This window comes from Lonchura striata, chromosome 2 (genome assembly GCF_050655825.1).
Source record: "Lonchura striata isolate lonStrDom1 chromosome 2, ASM5065582v1, whole genome shotgun sequence".
Lineage (NCBI taxonomy): Eukaryota > Metazoa > Chordata > Aves > Passeriformes > Estrildidae > Lonchura > Lonchura striata.
In genome coordinates this window covers 90,553,118-90,577,657 of record NC_140704.1, presented here as the reverse complement: position 1 = coordinate 90,577,657, position 24,540 = coordinate 90,553,118, and the positions used below count along the sequence as shown (strand labels likewise).

At 40.7% G+C, this 24,540-nt stretch overlaps 1 protein-coding gene across 15 annotated transcripts in view; it reads right to left on the bottom strand.

The window, feature by feature from the left end:
- The window catches only part of FHOD3 (formin homology 2 domain containing 3), a 368,504-nt gene extending 344,396 nt beyond the window's left edge, over positions 1-24,108 (bottom strand). For 4 of the 15 annotated variants that reach the window (XM_085573653.1, XM_085573655.1, XM_021543129.3 and 1 more), the window contains exon 1: positions 23,591-24,106. In XM_085573653.1, coding sequence (XP_085429779.1) covers positions 23,591-23,755 — 165 coding nt within the window. In that variant the 5' untranslated portion in view covers positions 23,756-24,106. Of the gene's footprint in view, positions 1-23,590 lie in introns of all 15 variants that reach the window. The other 11 variants (XM_077785050.2, XM_085573658.1, XM_085573664.1 and 8 more) reach the window with 7 other exon arrangements.
- Between the last annotated feature and the right edge of the window lie 432 nt (positions 24,109-24,540).

Sequence of the window (24,540 nt, the reverse complement as noted above, 5' to 3'; positions counted from 1 at the left end):
GAGTGCACTCGATCGCACTGTCCATGTCACTGACAAAAATGCTGAACAGTGCTGGTCCCATTAACAACATCCGAAGAACACCATTCATCACTGATCTCCACTTGGGCACTGAACTCTTGGAGCAAGACCAGCAGACAATTTCTTATCCACTAAGTGGCCTGTCCATCAAACCTATGTCTCTCCAGTTTAGAGAATAGGACTTTGTATGTGACTTTCTTGAATGCTTCACACAATTATGGGTGGATGATGGCCGCTGCTCTTCCCTCACCCACCAACACCAGAACCCCATCACAGAAGGCTACCAAATTTGTCAGGTACTATTTGCCCTTAGTGAAGCCATGGTGGTTGTAATCAATGCCCTCATGATTTTCCATGTGCCTCTGCATAATTTCCAGGAGGATGTGCTCCATGACCTCGCTAGACACCTAGGTGAGACCAACTGGTATGTAGTTCCCTGGGTTATGTTTCCCATTTTTCAAGCAGTGAACCTTCCCCTCCTTGTGTCCCCTCTCCCTGTCCTTCATAAGGAGCCTGTATCCATCCATTCAAGTCATAGGACCCATCCCATCATGTCTCATGCAAGTGGCCAGCTCCTGGCAGGTCTTGGCACTTCCCTGGGATTTCCCAATCTCAGGAAACCCCACTATGTGCTGCCATCTCTTACTCTGCTGTGGAACATGCCTGCATCACCTCAGTAATCCCTCTAAACTGTAACAGTAGCTCTCTGGCTACAGAGAGCAGCACAACTGTAAACCACCTGGCATTAGCTACTATAGATCAATGACATCAGTTATCACTTTCTTTTATGCACAAACCAACCAAATACCTGTATGTTGCTATAAGCATAAAAGTTCCTAGTAACCAACCTGCTTGGGGCCATTGTTTTCAGTGCTTACTGCCAACATTAAAAAAAAAACAACCAAATCTGAATGACCAAAATAAAACATAAAGAGCAGTTCTGATAAGCAAAATAGGTCAAACCCAGTAAGACTGCACATGGCTTTCTGCAGTACTTGACTGGACTTACAGAAGTCTGTCTAATTGATTTGAAGTGTATTTGCCTGCAAAAAAGATACTGCATTTGGTCACAGATACCTAGAAGACCTACACATGTACATGGCACCTTTATGTAACTATGTGTTATCGTCAGGCAAGCTGGAACTTTGTCAGCTTCAGAGCAAACAGTCTCATGTGTGTACTCCAGCTCCTGCCCAGCAGTTGCAGCTTGTAACATAAATCATTTTGACAATCTACCTCATAACAAATGGTTGGGTTTCCTTGCAATGCAACTGGTTATCAAGCTGTCAAAATAGCCCGGCTGTTTGGAAGTGTCTGATGCAGATTTGCCACTGAACCCATGCATCATGGAAGAAATCCCCTTTAGAGAGCTGAGAACAAGCAAGGAAGGGGAAGATGCTATTTTGAAGATTAAGTTGTCAAAATTATTTTACAGACATCCAGGGCTATTGTGCAGATCTGGTCCTTAGTGGTGTGCTCATATGAGCTGGTCAAGACCACACACAGTTCTCCATCCCCAAATTAACTGGTGTAATATTTTGCACCACAGATAAGCCTTCATAGCCATGTGGTTGAGAGCTCAGATGCTCCTTGAAGCTGCCTGTAACAAAGTAACTTGGAATACCCCATTACATACAGAATATATCCTTAGGCTTTATGGATTATCTGGTCTAATATTTCCTGGACAGCGCAGGAACACCATACTTGCACCTTACAAAACTAGGGACTTCCCAACTTTGTGGGGCAGGACTTCACTTAAAAGAAGTAGGAAAAAATAAATAGAGAAATAATAAAAAAAAAAAAATCCTCAATAAACACACTAAATACACTGATTTATGATTTTGACTTAAATGGGAATGTGGATGTGGTTTATGAAGGGAACTCAGCTGCATGTTGACACCTTTAATGCTAAAAGTTGAAAATACTTTTAATGTTTTCACATGGAGAAACATGCCTAATGCTTGAAGTTTGGAACAAAGCTAGGAGCAAATTTAAAACAGTGGGAAGAATCACACTTCCCACAGCAGAGGCAACCCTAAGATGGTTAACCCACAGTCACACAGCAAGCTTCTGGCACATCCAGAAAGAGCAAATGTTCTCCCAAGCCTTAGATCAAGGCATTCTCCTCAAGCTTATCCCCTCTTTCCAAACATGGCCTTTTGGTACTTGTTTTGAGACCCAAAAGTCTCAAAACAAAAGTATAGGCTTTTTTCTGACATGAGAATTAATTCTATACTACCTTACACTAAAAAAAGCATCATGTTAACTAGTAACGATGAATAAAACAGGTTTCTCTTCCATAAAGCCACTTTAACCTCATTACAAAATATCTGGCTCAAGTAAAATGGCAAATTTTCCCCTCTAATAAAAAAAGCACTCATTTTGAGCAACTAGTAGGAAGACATACCTGTCTCTCACTTCATATATTCCCTTGATAATCACCATACCTTTCACTGACTTAAAAAAACCAATAGCACAGCAATAAAACACAGAAACAAGTGAACAACACATTCAAGAAAAAAAAAACCAACAGCTGTTAGTCTCTCTCTTCAGAATTGATTTTACTACTAATTACAACAAGAACTAATTTAGTTTCAAAGTGAGCTTAACCACTATTATACTGCAATAACATAACAGATCTTTACCTTGGAGCTGTTGCTATTCATCCTTCCAGTTTCATTCACTACAGACAAATGTCTCACATAGCTCACACTCTCTAGTAGGAGCTAGCTACAAACAAAAACTCTGAAATACGAAGCACAAAGCTCTGTTTTATTCATGGTGCTTTTGTTTGCCAATTAATTTGAAAGCATTTTTACAGGGGAAGAAAAGCATGGCTTGGTTAAGCTGCCCTCTCAAGACTACACAGTAAAAGGACAGAGGCATAACTCCTATACAATTTTAAAAATTAACATATAAACAACTGCAGTTTGCAAAGCATCAGAGCCTTTGGTGCCATTCTACACTCACAATATATATACCAGTGTAACTTTATCAGCTCTGAAGGGATGATGTCATCTTCTCCAAGAGCTTGTAAGTGAAATAAGAAACAGGTTCTTTCAATAATCAAGAAGGCCCAGTCCATTTGTCTGGCTTTCATAGAATCATAAAATCATTTAAGTTGGAAAAGACCTTTAAGATAATCAAGCTAACCATTAACTGTAGCACTGCCAAGTGAACCCCGAAACCATGTCCCCAAATGCCACATTTATACATCTTTTAAATACCTCCAGGAATCATGACTCAACCACTTCCCTGGGCAACCTGTTCCAGTGTCTGACCACCCTTTCCATAAAGAATTTTTTTCTAATATTCAATCTAAACCTTCCTGATGCAACTTGTGGCCATTTCCTCTTGTCCTGTTAGCTGGGAAACTGATGCCCACCTCACTGTAGCTCCCTTTCAGGCAGTTGCAGAGAGGCATAAGGTCTCCCCTGAGCCTCCATTTCTCCAGGCTAAACAGCCTCCCTCAGCTGCTCCTCATAAGGCTTGTGCTCGAGACCCTTCACCAGCTCCACTGCCCTTCTCTGGACACACTCCAGCACCTCAATGCCTTTTTTTCAGTCAGGGGCCCAGAATTGGACACAGAAGGTCAACACGGCTTCACCAGAGCCTAGTACCAGGGCACAATCACTGCCCTGCTGGCCACATCGTTGCTGATACAAGCCAGGTGCCATTGGCATTCTTGGCCACCTGGGCAAACGCTAGCTCATGGTCCAGCTGCTGTCAACCAGCACCCACAGGTTCTTTTCCAATGGACAGTTTTCTAGCCACTCTGTCCCCAGCCTGTAGTGCTGCCTGGGGTTGCTGTGACTCAAGGGCAGGACCCGACACTTGGCCTTGTTGCATGCACATCATGCAGATGGTCTCGGCCCCTCAATTCAGCTGGTCCAGATCTCTCTACAGAGCCTTCCTAAGCTCCAGTAGATCAACAATCCTGCCCAACATGGTGTTGTCTTCAAACTTACTTAGGGTACACATGACCACTCATTTACTATCATTTATTTATTGATGACTGTTTATCCTCAATAAAGATATTAAGCAGGACTGGCCCAAATAATGAGCCCTGCGTAACTCCACTTGTAACTGGCTGTCAACTAGTTTGTAACTCCATTCACCACCACTTTCTGGACTTGACCACCCACACAGTTTACCCATTATTTTTTCAGTGCACACACAGTCCCCTCTTGAAACACTAGTCCTTCTCTATTTATAAGGGGCAAAACAAGGACTAAATACTGGGGTGCATTCAAAAGGCAGTCTGTGAAAGAGGATTCAGTTTTGAAATTCTCCACAGGTGCTTTGCTGTTGTAGTCGGTTGGTACACAGCCATGGAAACTCAGGGCACCCAGGAGCATTCCTGTGGCCATGGATACTCACTCTTCCCCTGCCTGCAGTACCTCTGGATGACTTTTCACTTCCAGAGCAAAAAATAAATTAGAAAAAAAAAAAAGAAACAAAAATAAAAAAGGCACGAGGCAACATTCAAGCTCATGCTGGCAGTGGTCCCAAGGAAAAGAAACCAAACAAAGCACAAGCCAATAAACAAAGATCCACAGATTGGAAAAATGCTGACAACCTAAGTAGCAGGAAGTTTCTGATGATCCAAAAGCCATCGTGAAGCCCAATTAAAAAGAACACAACAGCTATGATTGCTCAGCTTGGCCAGACAAGGAATAGATAACTCAGTCAGCCTATAATAAGAAAAGAGTGAACCTTTTTGTCATGCATGAAGAAGGTTCAAAGAAATTAGAAATATAGTCTTTCCCTCCATAAAAAAAAAAAAAGACAAACCAAAAATAAAAAAAACCTCACCAAAAAATCCCACAAAAAACCCAACCAAATAAAAAATTAGAAAACATTTTCACTAAGTGTCAGCTCAATGCAAAAAGCAACTGTGAGCACACGACTTTCCTACTCTTCCTTTATTTTGAAAATATTATTTCAATTTCTGCGGCAGAGGCATTTCAGGTTGGGCTTTTTGAGTCCTTTTTTTCTGAAGCATTTCATTGCTCTTCACTAGTAGAGCAAACATCCTGGTAGTTATTATGTTTAAATACATGCTTCAAACATTTTTCAGGTTATTTGGTTTTAGACAGAGAAATAAGCCCCAGATGGTTTACTGAGGTTTTCCACCAGGAAATTCATGGCCTTTCCAGATGTCTCAGATATCTAAAAGTCAAAACGTATTTTTTTTCGTGACAGGCATGAATATGTTCTTTCCAACAAGTTGCTTAGGAGATTATTATAAATGCATCCATAGGCTATGGGTGCAGATTGCACAAAATGGATTTGGGATTATTTGAAAGAGTGAGCAGCAAGTAAATCTTCCTAGTATTTTCCTGTTAGAAGTGTTTTGCATATCTGTATCCTTGTTTGGCATAATATGGCAAGCAAAATTTGATAGAAGGAGAATAATTTAAAAATGCATAATCTCTATTTATAATTGCATTAAGTAGGCTGAAATGAGGCCTGGAATTCATTTCTGTAAACCTTGGACAGTCTTGTAACTTTGATGATGTGTAGGCCTATCTTTTAGGTAGTAACATGCAGAACCCTTATGATCATGTTATTTCAGTGGCTAAAATTCCTATCTCTCTCTGCTTTTTCTCATTGATAGGTAACTTCTGGATGTCTTGCAGGCAGCAACTGCTGCCATTTCTCCCCACCTTTGCTAACATTGTCTCTATACCCCAGTTATCAGCCATCTTCCCCCTCTCAAATTTTTTGTCATGTTAATACAATCCAGTTAAGCTATCACAGAGTGCTCTGACATTCAGGCCTCAGAGTTCCTACTTCTATTGCAGACCTGAGGAAAGGCTCATCATCGAAGAAAAGAACCCTACTTCTCTTGGCAGCTTTGTCTTTTTCCTGAGACAGTGGCACAAGAATTCTAAACAAGCAATGCTGGGAAGAAAAATTAATACCGCATGCTTTTTTTTAAACAGGAAATATGTCAGCTGTCTTCTTGGGAAGCACTATACAAGACCAGGTTTGCAGGTTTATTTAATATACTCTTGTTGGAATTTTCTGGCAGCAGCACCTCCCACTCCTCATAGACATACAGGCACAATTCCCAGAGAAGATACTGGGACTCTACATGGCCACCTGGAGGAACAGACAGATTTTGTACTGATTTCTTACATGGCCACAAAAATATATTGAGAAACATCAAGCAGGAAGAGATGAAGGTCCTGATTTTTCAGGAGCAAACAAAAAAGTGATCTTCTCAGTGGAACAGGAGTGGGGTTTCTATCATACTCATGGCTATACACCAACTTCTCATTCACACCGTAAGTGCAGTTCTTCCATAAATCTCCATGGAATCAGCTTCGACACCTCCTGCAGAAAGCTCTGGCAACACAGTTTACAAGGATTTGTTTAGAGTATGTTCAGAGGTAGAGCTCTGAAGGCAGTCTCTTCTTGTCTCAGTTACCTGTTTTTCATGAATACACAGAGAGAAAATCATATTTAACTGATTTATTTTTTTTATAAGACCAAAGTTATATCTTGGGCTGCACTAGCAAAAAATTTTAAATTTTGATTTTACATTCATCGGGGCGCAAAACACTTCTAGTAAGAGAATTAAATCCATGAGATTTCTCTTTTTCGCACTCCTTTTCCAATTAGACATAGGGTTTATGATATGAAATTGCACTATATTTGTAACAAGAAATTGCACTGATGAGTAACTGGACGAGTAACTGCAAGCCCTATTAACCAACAGAAAAGTTAATAAACACAATTCATTCTGCCCTTCCAGAACCATATGAAAATATTGATTACTAGTGAATAAACAGTTCTCCTTTAGAAACCACTTATTAAATAATCGAGGTGGGGGGTTGTAAACAACATAGGGTATAGATCTGCAGTCAATTTCTACTACACTTTGCAATTATTATGTAAGTGGTAGCTTTGTCTTTATGCTGGAGGGGAACTACAACTCAAAGTCCATCATTGAAAACAAAAGCCAAGAATGTTGCAAATACATGATAGACAGAAATCCTGTAAGTGAAGCTTTGCAATTTAAGCTTATGCTGGATCTCTCAATTCCAGCATTAGGCTCCCTTTATTTGCTCTGATAAACAATGGATTAAAGATTTCATCTGTTGGCCATATGCAGTAATTTTTTCATCAGTACTTTTTCAGTTCTGAGATGGTCTAAATTGCAAAGATACTTGTATACCTCAATGGTCCTGTGAGCTGTAAAGGTAGTAAGGTTCTCTGTTAAGTAAAGGCAACCATTCAAGCACAGGTGACAGAAAGAAGCTCTTAGTCATCAGACACCAAACCAGAAACCTGATTTCATAAAACAACAAGGTTTCCACAGGACACAGGGTCCCACTGCAGAAATGTATATAAGAGAACCTCAGTATATAAATGCATAACATGTCAAAGGCTAACCCATGTATCCATGGTTCCCTCCCACTTGGTTTGAATTTAGCTTCAGGTGACACAAGTCAATTTGAGACCAGCGGTATATTTCACATAAAACATTGAAGAGATTCTTTTCCCTGGTCACAGACCATTTAGGTACATTATGATCATCTTTCAAAGAGTGTAATCAAGTCATTCAACAATCTCTAGTCCAGCAAGATCAGCCCTGATTGCTAAACAACAGTATCAAGATGACAAGCTGACCCTGCTTTGGCCTGATTAGACACAGTGGTTGCTGAAATATCAACAAGATGTGAAGAGAAAGGGATCCATGATCATTACTACCTATAGTTGATTTTCTGATGGGAGAGTTTTTGGTTGACACCACTCTGCTGAGTTACCCTTAAACATGTCTAGCTTCACATACTTCTGTATTCTTTGGTAGCATTCCATTTGTTTGCAAAACGCAAAAAACATAAAAAATGCAACAGATTTCAACGAAAGCCTATAGCACTTGTTGGATGACTGTTATTATAAGCCTAAATGATGGCTTGTGACAAAATAATTGCAATACCAAATAAGGGTATTTACTTTTTCCAGGAAAAAGAAGAAGCAGAAGAATTATCAGGCTTAATAGACAAGTACAAACCAGAAGCTGCTTATTCTTATATTATGAATACTGAATAATTGTACAGCATAATGAGAAATCACTAAAAAAGGGGTAACAGACAACAGAAGTACGCACTCACAAGAAAAAACAGAATAAAGAATGCATACAGGCATTGAATGTTCATTCAGTATCCAAATGACATCTAAAATCTGTTTGAAAAAAGTATCTTGGATTTGGATAGTAAAACAATTATTGTCATTTACACAAGGATAGTGCACAGAAACTTACTGTTTAAGCCATTATTTCACTATAAAGAGCTCTTGGAAAAATAACTTCGGAGAATCAAGCTGAGCTGCATATTAAGGCCATACTCATAGTCTGCTACTCCACCACATCCAATTCAAGATGACTCAAACTTGCAAGAAAAATGTCTCATCTGACCCATATCTAGAAGACCTCAGTGGAGACAGCTAAGCAAGTAGGAAAATGGCTTTCAAGTACCAGTCATTCACCAATACGCTATGGAGATGTACATAGAAATATACCAAAGATCTGGAATCAAAGTTCTAGCCAGCACTGTGTCATCAAGAGCATGAAGAAAATATCCCCACCTTTGACAACTGTCCTGCTACAATTTCTTAAATAAAATTAAAATTAATTAAAATACATTTGTGAAGAGAACACCTTACATGTCTGGAGAGTCTTTCTTACATATGCCAACATGGTGTGTTCCTTCAACAGCAAGTATTTTGCAAGCAACTATCTTGCCATCATTAGTTTTCTATGTGTCTCCCAAGAATGAAGGTAGCTCAAAAATCTTGTTCTCAAATCAAAAGTTTAATTTGATATTTTTATTTAGGTTCATATTTATATGTTCCTTCTTTACTTTCTTCAGTTTAAACAACTTGAATTGAATAGCAAAAATATATACTACTTCTTAAAAAGAGTTCTTATTCATTAAATAATTTCAAATACCAGTAACATTCTCACAGGAAATATGACAGAAGATTCTTACACCCATTAAAAGAAGTACATCCCAAAGGGAAGTCTCATTAACACCTTTCCTATATGAATGATAGGATTCAACATGCCAAAACTAGGGTGATTGCAGATGGTAGTAATATGTCATATTGTCAAACATCACCCTGTCTTGTATGCTGGATTTCTATTTTTATTACAAATATGGAATGGTCCACATTTAACAGTGACAGCCCTTTCCTTAGAGATGAGAAATGGATATAGATTCCTTCAGGCAAAGAAAACTTAATGTTGGTAAGAGCCATGCTCAAAAATCAACTGCTTAAGCAGGTGCTGATATGACTATACTGATAAATTCTGTTAAACTTTTCATCCCAAAAAACTTTCTCCAACAAGCATTCAACTAACTACTTTAGAACACATGAGGTTTTCACTTGAGAGAAAAAAGTCCATCTAGATACAGTTTTACTGCACTAACTGGACATTTTTAGTACATTGGACTAGTACATAAAACCATGGCTTAAACATGTTTCACCCAATATAAAGTAAAAAGTCAGTTTTCCTCACAGAAACTTTAGACACCTGCTGCTCTGACACTGATGAGACCATTATGTAAATATAAAACATCCGGATATCAACTCATAAGTGAAATGAGTTGTAAAAGTTTTCTCAGGGGCTGGCTCCAGTATAACAGCTCAGGGAAATTGGACAGATGTCTTATCTTTTTCCCTGGCAATAGACATATTTCTTAAGCTTATTTTCACTTTAAAAAGTTTGAAGAATTTAAAGAAAACAAAATAATTCCCGTGCCTCCAAATCATAAAATAATAGATTACACACAAACCATTTTTCTCCTGAACCAGAACAAAATAAGGTGCCAATAAAAGATTGCTCATCAGTTTAGTACTTTATTTTGTACTTTAGAAAGACTATGCTAATGTTGTAATATAACACTCAAAGGAAAATTGCATATACAAAACATTAACTCTATGCTCTGCAGCAGCAATGTTGCTATTCAAATGTCATGCCAATTTTGCCATTAGGAGACATTCAGCTGAAATGCTTCTCCTGGAATCCCAGGCACTGCTCTCCTCTACCAATCCACTCCCTCTTGCACTCAGAGAAACAGTGGTCCATGCCCCAAAACCTTTTTTGTCTCTGGGAAGATGAAATGGCTATTTTCCAAGACTCGATATAGGAAAGAAAATCTGTTTTGCATTCTTCGTTATACCACAAACATAGATGTGCATCCAGGATGAGGCAGACTTTCCCTGTATTACAAGGCTTTTATTTGGTTCTTCCTTTTGGTCTAGCATAGTAGCTCTAGCAGTTCTGCGCTTCTATACTGATGTGCTTCAAAGCTTCACCTCTTCTCTACTTCAAACAGAAGCTCTTCACTCAGTGGCCTCAAAAAATTAACAAATCATCTTTATGTGACCCACTGCAAGCACGTCTGCAACTAACAGTAAGCATTTCCCAAATGTAAATCAAAAATATGGGCAAGAGTACAACAAAGCTTTGAATATTAGGTTGTACTGCATAGTTCAAATATAATTTCCTTACTTGCTTATCCTTTTGTTAGCACTGGAGGTTACAGACACACCCCCTTCATAGATGGCCCTCCAGAAACTGCTTCTCAGAATCAAGCAATTACAATGCTATTTCTGCCTTTTAAATAACCCTTTTCTTAAAAAATAACACTTTCCTTCCTCTTTTGCATGCAGTGCATGAAAGAAGCAAGCCCTACTTAAGACAGCTGTCTCATGTACCAAATGCCCATCATCATGATGTCACCCATGAAGAGGAACAAAGTAGTTATCATCAATTGCCAAAATCGGTCTCCTTGAGGATGCTGACTCACAGCAAGCCGCAAACCCATATCAGCTTTAAGCTGAGCTTGTACCTTCTCATATAGCACACGCTGCAATACTGAAAAGCAGAAAAGGGATGGATAGGAAGAATGAGACTTAGTACAAACCACACAGCCTGCTTTGCTACACAGGCCTTTGTAATTGCCCAAACACCTCAATGTGTTTGTATAAACATTCTGTGGTCAGGGATTTGCACTCACCTCCCTTCTCCACAAGACAAACAAACTAAACACAGTAATTAGCTTCAACAGCATCTGATTAAGTAAATAGGGTTTTCCATTTCCATTAGTAGCTCATAAAGGCAGACACTAATATGAGCATCACTCAGGTCATTGCCCAGCGGTGACAGCTTTACAGTCATGCCAAAACAGATTGCACTGCAACAGCAAACATGAGTCAAATTCCCTGGTAGGACAGGCACAAGTTCACACAACTATGTTGTTACAGGCTGTGGTAAGAACATTCAAGCCAAATCACTGAGACTTTCCCAAGCAGCTAATTAGAACTTCTCACAACAAAACACATCAGTATTTAACAGAGATATCCAAAAATAAATCAGGGGTTTGGTTTGCTAGAACAGATTCTCCTACAAAATATCTTGACATAACACCCATTCAAGTTATGAGTGACAAAGTATAGTCTACAAGAGATACTAAATTTGGCTAGCAACCTGCTCATGATTGTATTCTTGTTTCTGGGCCAGGAAAGCTTTACAGACTTTCTTTTCTTTCTTATCGTGTACCCTCACCCTACCCCATCAGTCTTTGCTTGTCTCAAAAATCTACCTTCAAAAATAATTTGAACCATTCAACTTATTAGTAGCCACATGGAAATACAGCATGATATCAGTCACTTTATTTAAACTGTCAAACATCCAGCTGGTTAAAAAGTACCACAGGGGCATGGCTTCAGTAATAACCTCCTATGACTCACCTACAGAACACACTTCAGCCTTGACTTATTTTGAAGAAATTGACAAATACTCAACATGAGAAAACAAAGGTAGGATTAATATTACTTTGATTGCATTTACATATACACACAAATGTCCAAGAAACTAATCTTTTTACAGTAATTATTTGTAGCTTACTTTCCCTTCCCTGATTTTAAGAATTAAAAACAGAGACTGAGTACTTGTACAGTCTTCATCTCATGGCTGATCCTTCAGAGGAATTCACTGAAGAAAAAGGTTGGGTTTTTTTTTTCTTTCTGAGTATTTCTTCAAACCATAATTTATGAATTGGTGAATAATTATCTCAGACATTTAGATTATTGTTTTTATTTCAAGAAATCTAATTTGGTGGAAGAACATGAAAGTATAATTTTAATCAATCTCCCTTGAAACTTCTTAAAATAACACTAGCTAATGACTACTCACAAGACAGTAAGCTATTTCCCTTTTCTCAGCTGCATATATCTTTCTGAAATATTTGTTGGAATATCAGTGACAAACTGTAATAACATAAAGGAAGTAAATATAGCTCAACTTACATGGCACTGAAAAGTATTTCTAATCTTTTTGACACTCAAATCACACCTAACTGTAATGATTTCCAAATGCTATGGTCTATAACCAGTGGCTTTCCCACAGAAGCAACATCAATCTAAAGAATGGGTTTAAGACAAGGACATTCTTTCAACAACCTACCAGACCTATCGAAGAATAGTATAGTAGGTCATTTATTTGAGCCATAACTATGTGAGCCAAATTCATCAAGTTAAGAAAATAACCTTCTTCAAGCATTAAATCCTAGAAATCATGGGACAGCATTCTGCCTATGGCCTTTGTCAACTTTTAATTATGTCATGTTACCAACAGACTGCCAAAGCAGAGTGCAACTGATAGCACACAGCATGTCTGAGTACAGCCTATTTTTAGCCTGCAATTCAATCAGCACTCTTACAATGGCAGGGATTAATGTCCAAGACAGCCACGTTGCTGTATATAGGCCAATGCAATTACATGCTGAAACATGTTGAGAGAACGTGGTGGCAAACTGGAGTCAGTGTTGGGAGGAGCAGCACCAGACAGGCAGCTGCTCCATGGTAGCTGATGTCTTTACTGGCAGAGCCCACACTCCCATCTCACCCATCTTTGTTAACAGACCACAAGGGAAAGCATTAAAACAAATGACAGTTTTACCCTAATTCCTTTCACTATGATTTACTGCTTATGAAAGACAAACAACATTTTGGCAATCTTGAAAATCAATATCCTTCTACCTTCATTGGTAGGTGTTCAGATATCTTTAGCTTTGCCAACTCTGAGCAGCCCCCTTCGATCCTGCTTGAGAATGCTGTCAATGAAGAGACAACTCTGTCCTCATTCTGGCTCTCCTGAACTCTTGTGCTGACATAGCAGTTACAACATTTGCAAGGATGTTTTTAAATAGCTGTCTTTCATAACACCGAAAATAAAAATTAAGATTTTCAAACCAACATATTTTTACACATTCAAGTGTATAACTCTTAATTTAAAATGTTACACTCTTTCTGTGCTTTTAACCTTCAGGAGTCACATTTTCAGGCTTTTCCCATCCAACTATACAGACATCTTTAAAAAAAAATTTAAAAATGAACCTTGCTGTGTAACAGACAGGATCAGGACCTATGGGACCTAATGCTTTGAAATTATCAAAACAAAAACAGGTCACACCACAATGCAATCATTTATTCTCTGGGAATAGTTAAATGATTCATCAAACAGTAAAGACTTCTGTACACTAAAACTATGGCTGGATACTAATCAGTCACTACATGAGGAAGCTTATGGTTGTGTTCCATTACCAGTTTTCTGGGACCAATAATTTTTATTGATATAGCCCCTGAAAAGTAGCCTAAACAGTATCCTCTTCCTCTTAATCTTTATACAAATGACCATTAGGAAACACTTCCTTCAAACCCCTTGATGAAAGAGAGAAAAATACTAAAAGGAAGACATACCTATTCTGAGGACTTTCAAGATAAACACATATATAAATTATGGGCACATCTAATTAGCAAAGAAAGAATTCTGTATCTTGAGATAATTCTCTCCATTATAACAAGCTCCCAGATTTCAAAGTTGCTACAGTTGGTCATTTCTCCAAAGGGCACATTTTTGAGCGCTGATCACTTTTCTTAAGCAAGTAACTTATTGTTATTTCTGAACAATAAGTTCAGAAACTCAAAGATATGGGCACACCCTAGGCTTAACATAAATTGACATTGGTAATTGGTGGCTATTTCATCCACATTTCAAAACCAAGCAAAAAAAAATCATGAAGAAGACAGAAAACCTAAAAGCATAATTCAGCAGCATCTGAACTGAGACACCCATCTTAAGCCTCAGAAACTACACTTCTTTAACTTCTAAAAGATGAGGATTTTCTTCCACCACTTTCCCACGCAACTCTCAGCTTTGTCACAAAAATTACGCATTTTTCTTCCCAGACAAGGCTCAGTCTAGAAGAAGCATAACTACAGCAATGCACACACAAAGCAAAATAACATCCAGTAACACCACCATACAGTAGCTGAAACAATACTGCAAACAAATTGGCTAAAAAAAGCAACAACTCAAATCAGCATCTAAACAAGAACACATTACTATCTACAAGGCAAGTATAACAAATCTAAGTGCATTATTTGCAGTTATTCAAGCTTACTTCTGTGCAAGAATAAAGGGGACATAACAAGTAAAATAATGAGCAATACTACAGTATAAAGACATTACATGAGTGCTAGAGGCACGGGGTAACACAACTGTGGATACTAAACCCAGAAGAGACACATTTCTTTCTGCCTTGTGTAGTCACCAACAAAAAAACCTCGTATTATAATCAAACCAGAACAAAAAAAAATTTACAGTAGGATGAGAGTCCTTCAGCTGTGACCAGCAATGATCACGCCAATACATTAATTATTTAGGATAAATTGGTCACGTCTGTCTGAAATAAAATACACTGCTTTTCCACCTGTGAATGAAGACTGCCTTACTCATAGTCACTTGGATTATAGGTTGCTTGCATTTATAAATGAAGCTCAAATCAACTAGTAGCATGGTAGAGTGCTTGAAAAAGATGAAAACACTAAAATAACACATGTAGAGACTGAAAAGCACAAACAGTGCTTTTCTTCCTTAGTAACAATTTTTTACAAAACATCTATTTTCAAATCACAATTCCCTATAAAGATGCCTAAAGGAAGGAGTGTGATAAAATATGCTTCATGAGGGGGACTTCTGAAATTCAGAAAGCTGTAGGACTGGCACAGTTTCATAACAAGACATACATGAATCTGCATCTCCTTGGCACTCACCAGCTTCCCAGTCCTTGCATCTTTTTGAAAGTGATCAACTTTAACAAAAATAAATAAACCCAAACCAAAACACAAAGAAAATCCTGCTAATGCCCTTACTTTTTAAAGACAATAGTCAGACAATGAGGTCCTTCCTGCCTGTGAGGCAGGGCAGAACAGAAAAATCTTACTATCTCAGGAATCTGAAACAGGTATCCTTAATTCTCTGTCTGGCAAACCTGGAAGGGTCTTCCATAACAGAGACACCAAGACCTCCTTTAAAGAGGGCAGAGGACTTGAGATTTTTTCACAAGCCAAGTCCCTCACAATGCTAGAGCTGAAGGGGAAAATAAGGACCCTTTGTGTGTGGAGTCAAAGGTCATGCTCCAGGGCCAGCTGCTGCAGTATGGGAATAAACAGAGCATAGATATGTGTTTTTTTTCCAATTTCTTCACTACCTGTAAAATGCCAAGTCTTTCTAAGTACTAGAAGTCTATTAATGTCTACCCCATAGCTAGAATGGGTTCATCACTGGCACTTGGAGGAAACTCAGCACTTTAGTTCCACACTAAGAGAAAACAGGCACAAGTCCCCATTTGGTATTTCACTAGCACAGATGAGATTCCTGTTGGTTTCCTGATTGCACACTCCACTATTACATTCTTTCCCTTGCAAGCCTTGCAGTAATGAAGTAAGAAAGCAGACACAATGACCTTTTTCAACTAGCTTTACCCGGCATATGACACTCAGATAAGCAACCTGGCTGGCACAGCTGTGAGAGCTCCAAGTGCCTTCTTTGCCAGCCCCAGGTGGTTCACACTGAACACACAGAGAAAGCCCACCAGGCAGAGTCCAGGAACTTCACCTTCTCCTTGTCAATAAAAAAGCCACCAAAAAAAAAAAAAAATACACACAAAATCCATAGGCACCTCACCAGCAGTTGGAGCAGCTACTTTACCTCTGATGCTGCTACTTGTGACTGAAATAGAGTATTTAGAATTCTAAAGAAAATACTTACTTTGTCAATTTCACTTACAAATATTGAAGGGTTCATTAGTAAATCTGAAGCAACTATCTTCAAGGAACAGCACTGAAATATCCCTGATTTTTATTTTTTAACCACGATCAAAGTTACTTAAAACTATCTCTTTAAACTGGCATAGTCTGTAGCTTCTTGAAGAGAAGACAACACAGAAGCCAAGATGAAAGTAAATTTTCTTTCTTTCCTAAATAGGGAAATACACACTATCTCTAAGTGCATTTTATTCCAATATGATCACGCATGCTGTGTGCAAGAGGAAAACTGTCTTGCTTTATCAGTATCACTAGAGGTAAAGCAATACAACTGATGAACATAAAGCTTCAAGCCATACACAACCTTCCATTACTGCATGTAATCACACATACCTGACTTTACTTTGTATTACTACTTCTTTATTTTATGCAGCTTCTTCTTAACATCCTGATACTTAGAGTTTAATTGTTAGTAAACACACGACAACACTTTTTCATTTTTCCAAGTATATGTATTTTGTCCTATAAACACCTCTAGAACTACACCTAAAAGAAGATGAAGCTGCTTTTCCAGTCACCTCAATCCTTTCTGTTCAGCCTAACGATCACTACCATGTAAAATGATGACCAATATGACCAAAAGATTAATAATAATGTGTTGCCCATATTTAACCATAGCAACTAGGCATGCAGGACCAAAATCATCAATCTTCCAGGATTCTGTGGAATAAAATAGATAACTATCCTCCTCACAAAATAGATAGAGGGTCAGTTGAGAAGTATGATTACTGAAGTCAAGTAGTCATACTGAAAGTAAAGGAAAAGGTCTAAACTTATATATATTTTTAAGCATCCTTAAAATGCTAGGCATGACAGAATTACTTCTTTTTAACTTGGAAATTGGAAACTGCAATGCATTTTTGTGGTATATATGTGTTAAGCTGATGACGTGGACAGTGAACTTCCAAGTCTTCAATAGTTTCATATGCCAGACAGTTGCAGATGTTTCTAGGTAGCTGGGCCTACTAGAGAGCTCACTGCTACTATTGTCCCAACTTGTTCCACTGCTAAAAATATTTAACAACATTCTTTGCTGTCTTATTAATAACTGTAATACAATATAAAGTTAATATTAATATAATGCAATCCAGGTTGTGTGTAAAGTGATGACAGAGGTGTAAGTAGGTGGCACTCTTTCCTCTGAGCTGGTAATGAAGTAATATTAGCACACGAGTTCAGCCTACTGAAGCAGCATTTACCAAAGGAGCTGTATAGCCCCAGCCCAGACCACTTTGGGTCATTCAAAAATACAAAATACCTTTTGAAAGAGTAGAGGTACCAACCTCTCCTGGCTGAATTCCAGCCAGAAAAATGGACTGTAAAACCAAGTAGGGTTGTCACCAGTGACAATGTGGTGGATGGGTGAGTTACAGCCCAGTTGCCTTGCATACATTTGCACAAAGGTTGTAACGCTCATTGTCACAACCCAGTGAGTGAGATCAGACAGAAAGAAAAGGGATTCTCATTTAGACCCTAATTATTGGCAAAGTAGGATGGCTGTGGATGGACTAGAAGTGAAAACTCTTATATGACATTGTGAGAACTTTTGTTCTTCTTTAAAACAACACAGGTAGAAGAAGAGGAGATTGCAACATGCCAAATCCCACATCTCTGACTATTCCTTTACCAACATAGGATATGAACTGTGGTCATCTTAGCTTCTTGCTCAGTTAATCCACTAGTAATCTTCACACAACAAGAATTTGAATAAAATGAGCTACATACAAACTGGGTTTGAGAGCAAGCATCAAAATTTGGAACTGCAAGTACTAGATTTGTGGTAAAATAACATCAGGGTCAGATTTTTTCCTATTAATCTCCTTTCTTTGACTAAGAACCTCCAGGAAACACAGGGTGATGAGAGTTTCCAGAGGCCGCATCTGACCAATCTGTGATTTAAAAATTTAGTGGAATCCTGAGAACTACCAGTACACTTGCTCCTATCATTCTTGACACGCTGCTCTACAAAGGCTCTTGAGCTATGATCAGCCAAACTCAATGACCTGCAAGAGAGGTGTCAAAGTCAGGAACTAAATCTCTGGGATAGATTTGTGCCTCTTCTTTTACAACACAGCTTTTAAGCCTGGATCAAACAACTGAACTGAACTGCAACTTGTCCAAACTGTAACTTGTCAGAAGAACCTTGCAAGAACTTCAAAGTCATCTTAAATTAAACTGCCAGAGGTAAAGCCAGGCATTTGACAATTACTTTTTATCTATGCTAGGGGTATTTCTTCTCTTTGAAGGCCCACAACGCAGAAGACAGTGAGCTGGTGGAGACTGAGAATCTTTTCACAGTTGTGCTTTGGGGCAGGTGTTTATACTCCCCCAGAAAAGTTTGCTTCACACAGGACTCTGATGCAGCTTGTGCTGTCAAGTCAAGAGACAGCAGTATCTTGCCCCACTCTGCCTTCATACATAATTCCCTATAAAATTCAAGCACACACGTCTGCTACAGGGTCAATCTCTTGAAGCACAGGAATTTGTCAGCTCCAGAAATACTTGACTGATGTCAGAATACTTTGGAAACCTTTTGGAAACAACCATTGTGTTAAATCCCCTCTTCTCTCGAAGGATGAAAAAAGGCTGATTTCCACCTGCCCCAGGCAGAATATGAAAGACCTAAGAGTCTTCACAGCCCTCAACTAAAATATTTCCCAGTCCTCAGCAGCAACATTTGCAGAAGATATCAGACAGCTTCCCTTAAGTGTGGGTTCATTTTCCCTGGGAAAATGACAATATTCCAATTTCCATCTTCTATTCTTCAGCTCCCATTAACGACATAGTAACTAACCCAAAAATGCTCTCTTCAGAGAACAGCTGCTCTATTTACCAGTACCTACATCAGGACCACACTTTTTTCTTTTTCTGCCTAGCCTCTATGGACCAATGCATTATTACTTAGTGCCAAGGAAACCCAGGGAAGAGAAGCCAGCTGGTAGGCTTACTGCTCTCAGAAAACCTGAGGCTGCTGCCAGGGTACAGCCTAGCACAAAGTTCAATGCCAGAGATGAGCTCCATGCCAGGACACAACCAGTGGAACTATTCCTGCTATCAGTTTACATCACACCATGCCTCAGAGTGAGCCGTGGCTTAAATGTAGGGCTAAATCACAGCAGCTGAAGATGGAAATGTGGATGGCTTCTTTATGAATGAAACTCCTGAATCCCCCTAGAGCTCACTGGATTTATTTGCTTATACCATTTTTTTCTGAATGACACTGTTCCTAATTACAAATTCTTGGAAGGCATTTAAACACAGAAGTTGTCTCCAGTATTCTCAGAGGTAACAGGAGACCAAAAAAATTATTCTTATGGCACTATAACCCTCCTTTACACCATAACAACCAATACCCTATATGCATGGAAAGATTTTTTGGTTGTTGTTTTCCATTGTTACACAAAATATTTAAATTACATTTTCTTGATAAATTAGGCGGTATGATGTTCTATATTATTGTAAAGATGTATTTCTTACAGAGCTGCCCCAACACTGAACACTACTGTGGCATGTGAAAACAGACTATGGCAACATACTCAACATGCTGTAATTATGTGAATAAGTTATAATGAAGAAGATCTCTAAAAAAAGCACACCACTTGACATTGGCCATGTATATATAGCTACTCTCCTAAGCGACCCTATGTCAGCAAGTTATAAGTATCAAATAACTCAAAGCAATTCAAAACCAACAAACCCAATATACCGAATTAGATTCAAAGAGCATTATTGGCACAGGGCCTGAGCCACAAATTTAGACCCAGTTCCAAATTTTCCCAAGGTTCACAGAAATGGGCAAAAGGGACATCCAAAGTCAGAGTCCAAACTAGATCCAGTCCTACTTCATACAGCAGACAGTAAGAGTGACCTAAAATCCTCGTAAACAATAAAAGCAAAATTCAAAATGGCACCTTAGGCAGCCAAATCAATATAAGCAAACCACAGAAACTCTGCAACGTGGCATAGTTACTCAGCAAGAATTTGTAGATGTGGCTACAAATACCATAACAGAATTTGTGGTACTTCATTGCATCATCAACCAGGATGGCGTGTTATCATATAGGACCAAATCACTCATAACCACGGGGGATAGCTGAAACAAGCATTCCTGATGGCAGTGCTCTGCCCCATGAGGCTCAGAGTGTATGCCAGACAGAACTGAGCACAGTGAACGAGAAGTTGCTGTATCCAGAGATATGGATGTAGAGAAAAGTATGTGCATAGAGAGAAGCAGGGAGAGAGGATAATACAATTAGGCACCCAATTCCAAGTGAAAGAAAGATCACAGAGACTCTTCTTATCAGTTTTCCCTATCAGCCAGCTTAGGTGTTCCACATTATTCAGGATAGCAAAGACCATTCCAGATATTATTCTCAGAACTCAGTTTCTTAACTTCCCAGTGAAACAGCATAAGGATCTAAAAACATCACTGCTCAGAAGACAGTGAGAAGATCTGGAGTTGCATCCAAACTCAAGTAAAAGTGTGAGTTTAAAGAAAAGAAGAAGTAAAACCAGTATGTGAAATTGAGCTGTACTTTCAAAGAACTAGAGTGAAGAAATCCTGCTCTTTGGAATCAAGATAGAACATCTGTTGGTTACAAAAAAGCTACTAATGACATACTATGATAGGTCTGAATGTCAAAGCATTTTTCGTTTACTTTTTAAATGGTTTTCTTAATAATTGTTTATAATGGTTAACTTAAAATGACTTGCAGTATACAAGTTGTTTTACTAACTACAAAAATACCACCATCACTACATTGTCGTCATTACTAACTTCACGACAGTAATGACGAAATCTGACCCCACCGAAGTGAGCTGGACTCCTGACACTGACTTCATCCTATCAAGTACATCCCACAGCAGTACATCATCTAAAAGATGTGAAAATCATCCAGTAGTGTGAAGGCAACAAGCTGGCAGTTCTGTTCAGAGAGTAAGTGAACGTTCACCTAAGTCAAGAGACGGCAACTTAAAACTTGCTGGAAAAAAGCCTAGCACTGATCATTCTAACATGCTGGCAAAAAGGCCACCAGTTTATAAAACTTCAGAAATTACTTAGACATTGGTGTTCCTACGCATTTCATCATCATCACTATAGAAAGGCTTGGGCTGAAAGAGACCTTAAAGTTTCAACTCTCCTGCCATAGGCAGGGACACCATTTGAGCTAGAAACACCTAGGTCTGTTCCAAGATATTTTGTCATGATACTAAATGAACCCTCAATCCCTTAGCTCACAAATTTTCAAAGTAATTAATCAATCAAACCTCAGATATGTCAATGTGAATCGACACCTGAATTTCAACCTATGCTCTGCTTTGACAGCTGCATTCCTCTGGGATCAGAATTTGCCCTGATCTCTGGATGAAACGGAGCAAAATTCTTCTTAGTGGTGATCTTCTATTGACAGTGAATATGGTCTTGAGAAAGGGCTGCAGAAAGAATATGCCCACCTCAAAAAAAAACTAGAAAAAAGCAACACAAATCAGTTTTTTTTACAGAATTACAAGTACAAAGATGTAATGCCAAACACAGAAATGCTGCCCTAACTGCAAGCGCAAACATGGAACTATGCTTCCATTATAATGAATAAAGGTAAACAAGTCTAATCAACCTTTTTTTTTACCTTGTAGAAACCCAGAGATAGCCAACAGACATAATTAAGGCAGAAAAGAGGCGGCTCTGCAAACACAAAGGTAACTGTAACCATGAAAGCAGATTTAAATGAGCTGCCTACACCCTCACAATGGAAACAAAGTATTTGGAAGAGGCAGAACCGCAGGTTAACAACTCACTGGGCCAGGACTTGCCTCTAGCAGTGCAGTCATCTTTCAATAGCCAGGATTACAGTACCTCTAGGGTCACAGGCCATCTCTCACCCCAAGTCTACAAGTCCAATTTCCAAACATTAATTAAACTTGAGAAATGCTGCAAGCAGAAAGACTGGGCAGGAGTTAAGCATATACAAGTGACCATGAATTTTGGCTGGCTCCTAAGAGACTAAACCGTGGTGGTGGTGGTAGAATAAAAAGTTATAAAAAGCCATGGAAGTATTCAATCCAAAGCGAAACATAACACAGTGAAATATCCCTGAAAATGAAGTTGAATTAACTCTAAATCCAGATTTTAAACTATTTCTTTATCACTTCATTAGGTGTCAGAATCCATCCTGCCTTTCTTTTAATTAGCTCTAACTCCAAAAAAAGAAAAAAAAAAAAAAGCCTCCCATGAAAACAATGGGACCACTCTCTGAATTGGGGACGACTGAGCACATGAAAACAGAATTGACCCAGCGCACCAAGAGCTTCCAAAGTTTTTGTGCTTTAGGCAGAGCTCTGTTCACTGGATGCTGTATCCTTGGCAACTATTATGCGAGGAAACCGTTCTACAAATGCAAAACTTCTGTCTGCTCCATGAGCTTTTCTCTGAAATACTTTTATGGGGGTTTAGATATCCTTAAATCTAAGGGGACACACAGCCCTTTGTCATCTTTCCGCAGCCTCCCATGAGCATAATACAACAAGTGATGTTAAGAGAGTATTTTCCTCCCACTTCATCACAGAGCAAATAAAAGTTTTACAACTTTTACTTTGTAGGGAAAAAAAAAAGTGGGCATTTTTTCCCTTCTCCTTCAGTGCACTCTGCAGAAGTAATGTGCAGATACAAGATAATAATGAAAGGACATCATTATTATGTCAATCTATGAATGGCATTGCTTTGAAAGCTAAAAATTCAAGGATAATGCTCGGGTACCTGATTTCAAAGGCAAGCTACAAATGCCAGCACATGTATTAGAAGAAGCATGCAATAAGAGATAGGTAAGACTTGACAAGGACTATGCTGCAGTTCTTCGCAAGAGGGACTAGTAGCACCGATTGTTTCAAGGGCAGCAGACGCTGCTATTTTTACCAAAGCCCCGGCTAGAACTGCCTGGCTCATTAAACTTCACCAGGCAGAGCCCGGGTCCTGCCGGCGCGACCGTGCCCGGCGCAGCCCGGCTGGCTCGACACACCACCTTATCCCGCAGTGTCCCGAGATACCCAGACAACGCTAGCGAAAGACAGACACCGAATACTTGATAACCAACCTGGCCTTTGCTTTGATGAGGCTTTTCTTCTTCTAGGGAAATAGTGAAGCAGCTACAGCCGAAGCAGAGGCGGTAGCTGCCCTCGAGAGCGCTTGGGAACGCAGGAGAGCAGCAGAGGGAACCCCTCCGCCGTCCCGCGGGGCCTCTCCCCAGGACTTAGGGAGATGCCCATACCGCCGGGGCGAAGGGAAGCGCCGGCAGGGGCACGGGAGCGCCGCGCCGGGGCCGGGGCCGCCGCTCCCCGCTGCCCTTCGCCCCTGCCCCCCCACCCACACGCCCCTGCTCTCCCCCGGTACCTTCTGCGGGGCGCGGAGGAGGCGGTGCACCCCCGCCAGCTGGGTGGCGAGCGGGATGTCCTCCCGGAAGGTGTACAGCGGCGGCCGGGTGGGCTCGGGGAAGTTGGTGCTGTTGAAGGGGTCGGTGTCATCCAGCAGCTGCACCCGGCACACCAGCGTGGCCATGGCGCATCCATCCACCGCCGCGGCCGGGCGCGGGCGGGGAGCGGCACCCCCAAGTCACCGGCACCGAGGTGCTGCCCGCGCGAACGCCGCCGGCTGCGAGCGGCACTCCCTTCCCCGGCGCAGCCTGGCCGGCCGCCGGCAGCCTCTCCCCACCGCTCCCCGAGCGAGCGCCGGCCGCCTCACAGCCGCCGCGCCTCGGGGAGGCGGCCCATGGCCCCTTCCCCGCCGGGATCCACGAGTGAGAGCGCGCTTCAGGCCGAGCAAGGAGGAGGCGGCGCCGGAGCCGCGGGGCGCGGGCGGAGCGGCAGCGGCGGCGGCAGCGGCGGCGGCAGCTCCCCCATTCCCGGCCGCTGCGCGCCGAGCGGGCAGCGGGAATGCCGCGGCCGGCACGCGCAGCCCCCAGGCCGCGCGCAGGGTCCGCAGCGCCCCCGCGCGGCCGCGCGCCGCCGCCCCGCCTCCCCCGACCCGAGCAGACCTCCCCGCGGCCGGGCGGGAAGAGAGCGCGGCCGGGCGGCCCCCGCCTCAGCCGGCCGGGCGGACCCCGCCTCGGCCGGCCCGGGGCACGGAGACACGCACCGAGGCGGCGAGAGGGGGAAAGGGGCCAGCGGGCCCGCCAGCCGCGCCCGCTGCATCACCCTTGGCTCCTGGCAGCGGGGCGCGTGTACTGAGCGCGGTGTTGCTGTCACAAGCGCCCCAGATGTCCTAAATCTTCAGTGTAGTATTTACCCCGTTCCAAATAGGAGCTTTTAAAAAAATACCCGCTAAAAAAAAAAAAAAAAAAAAAA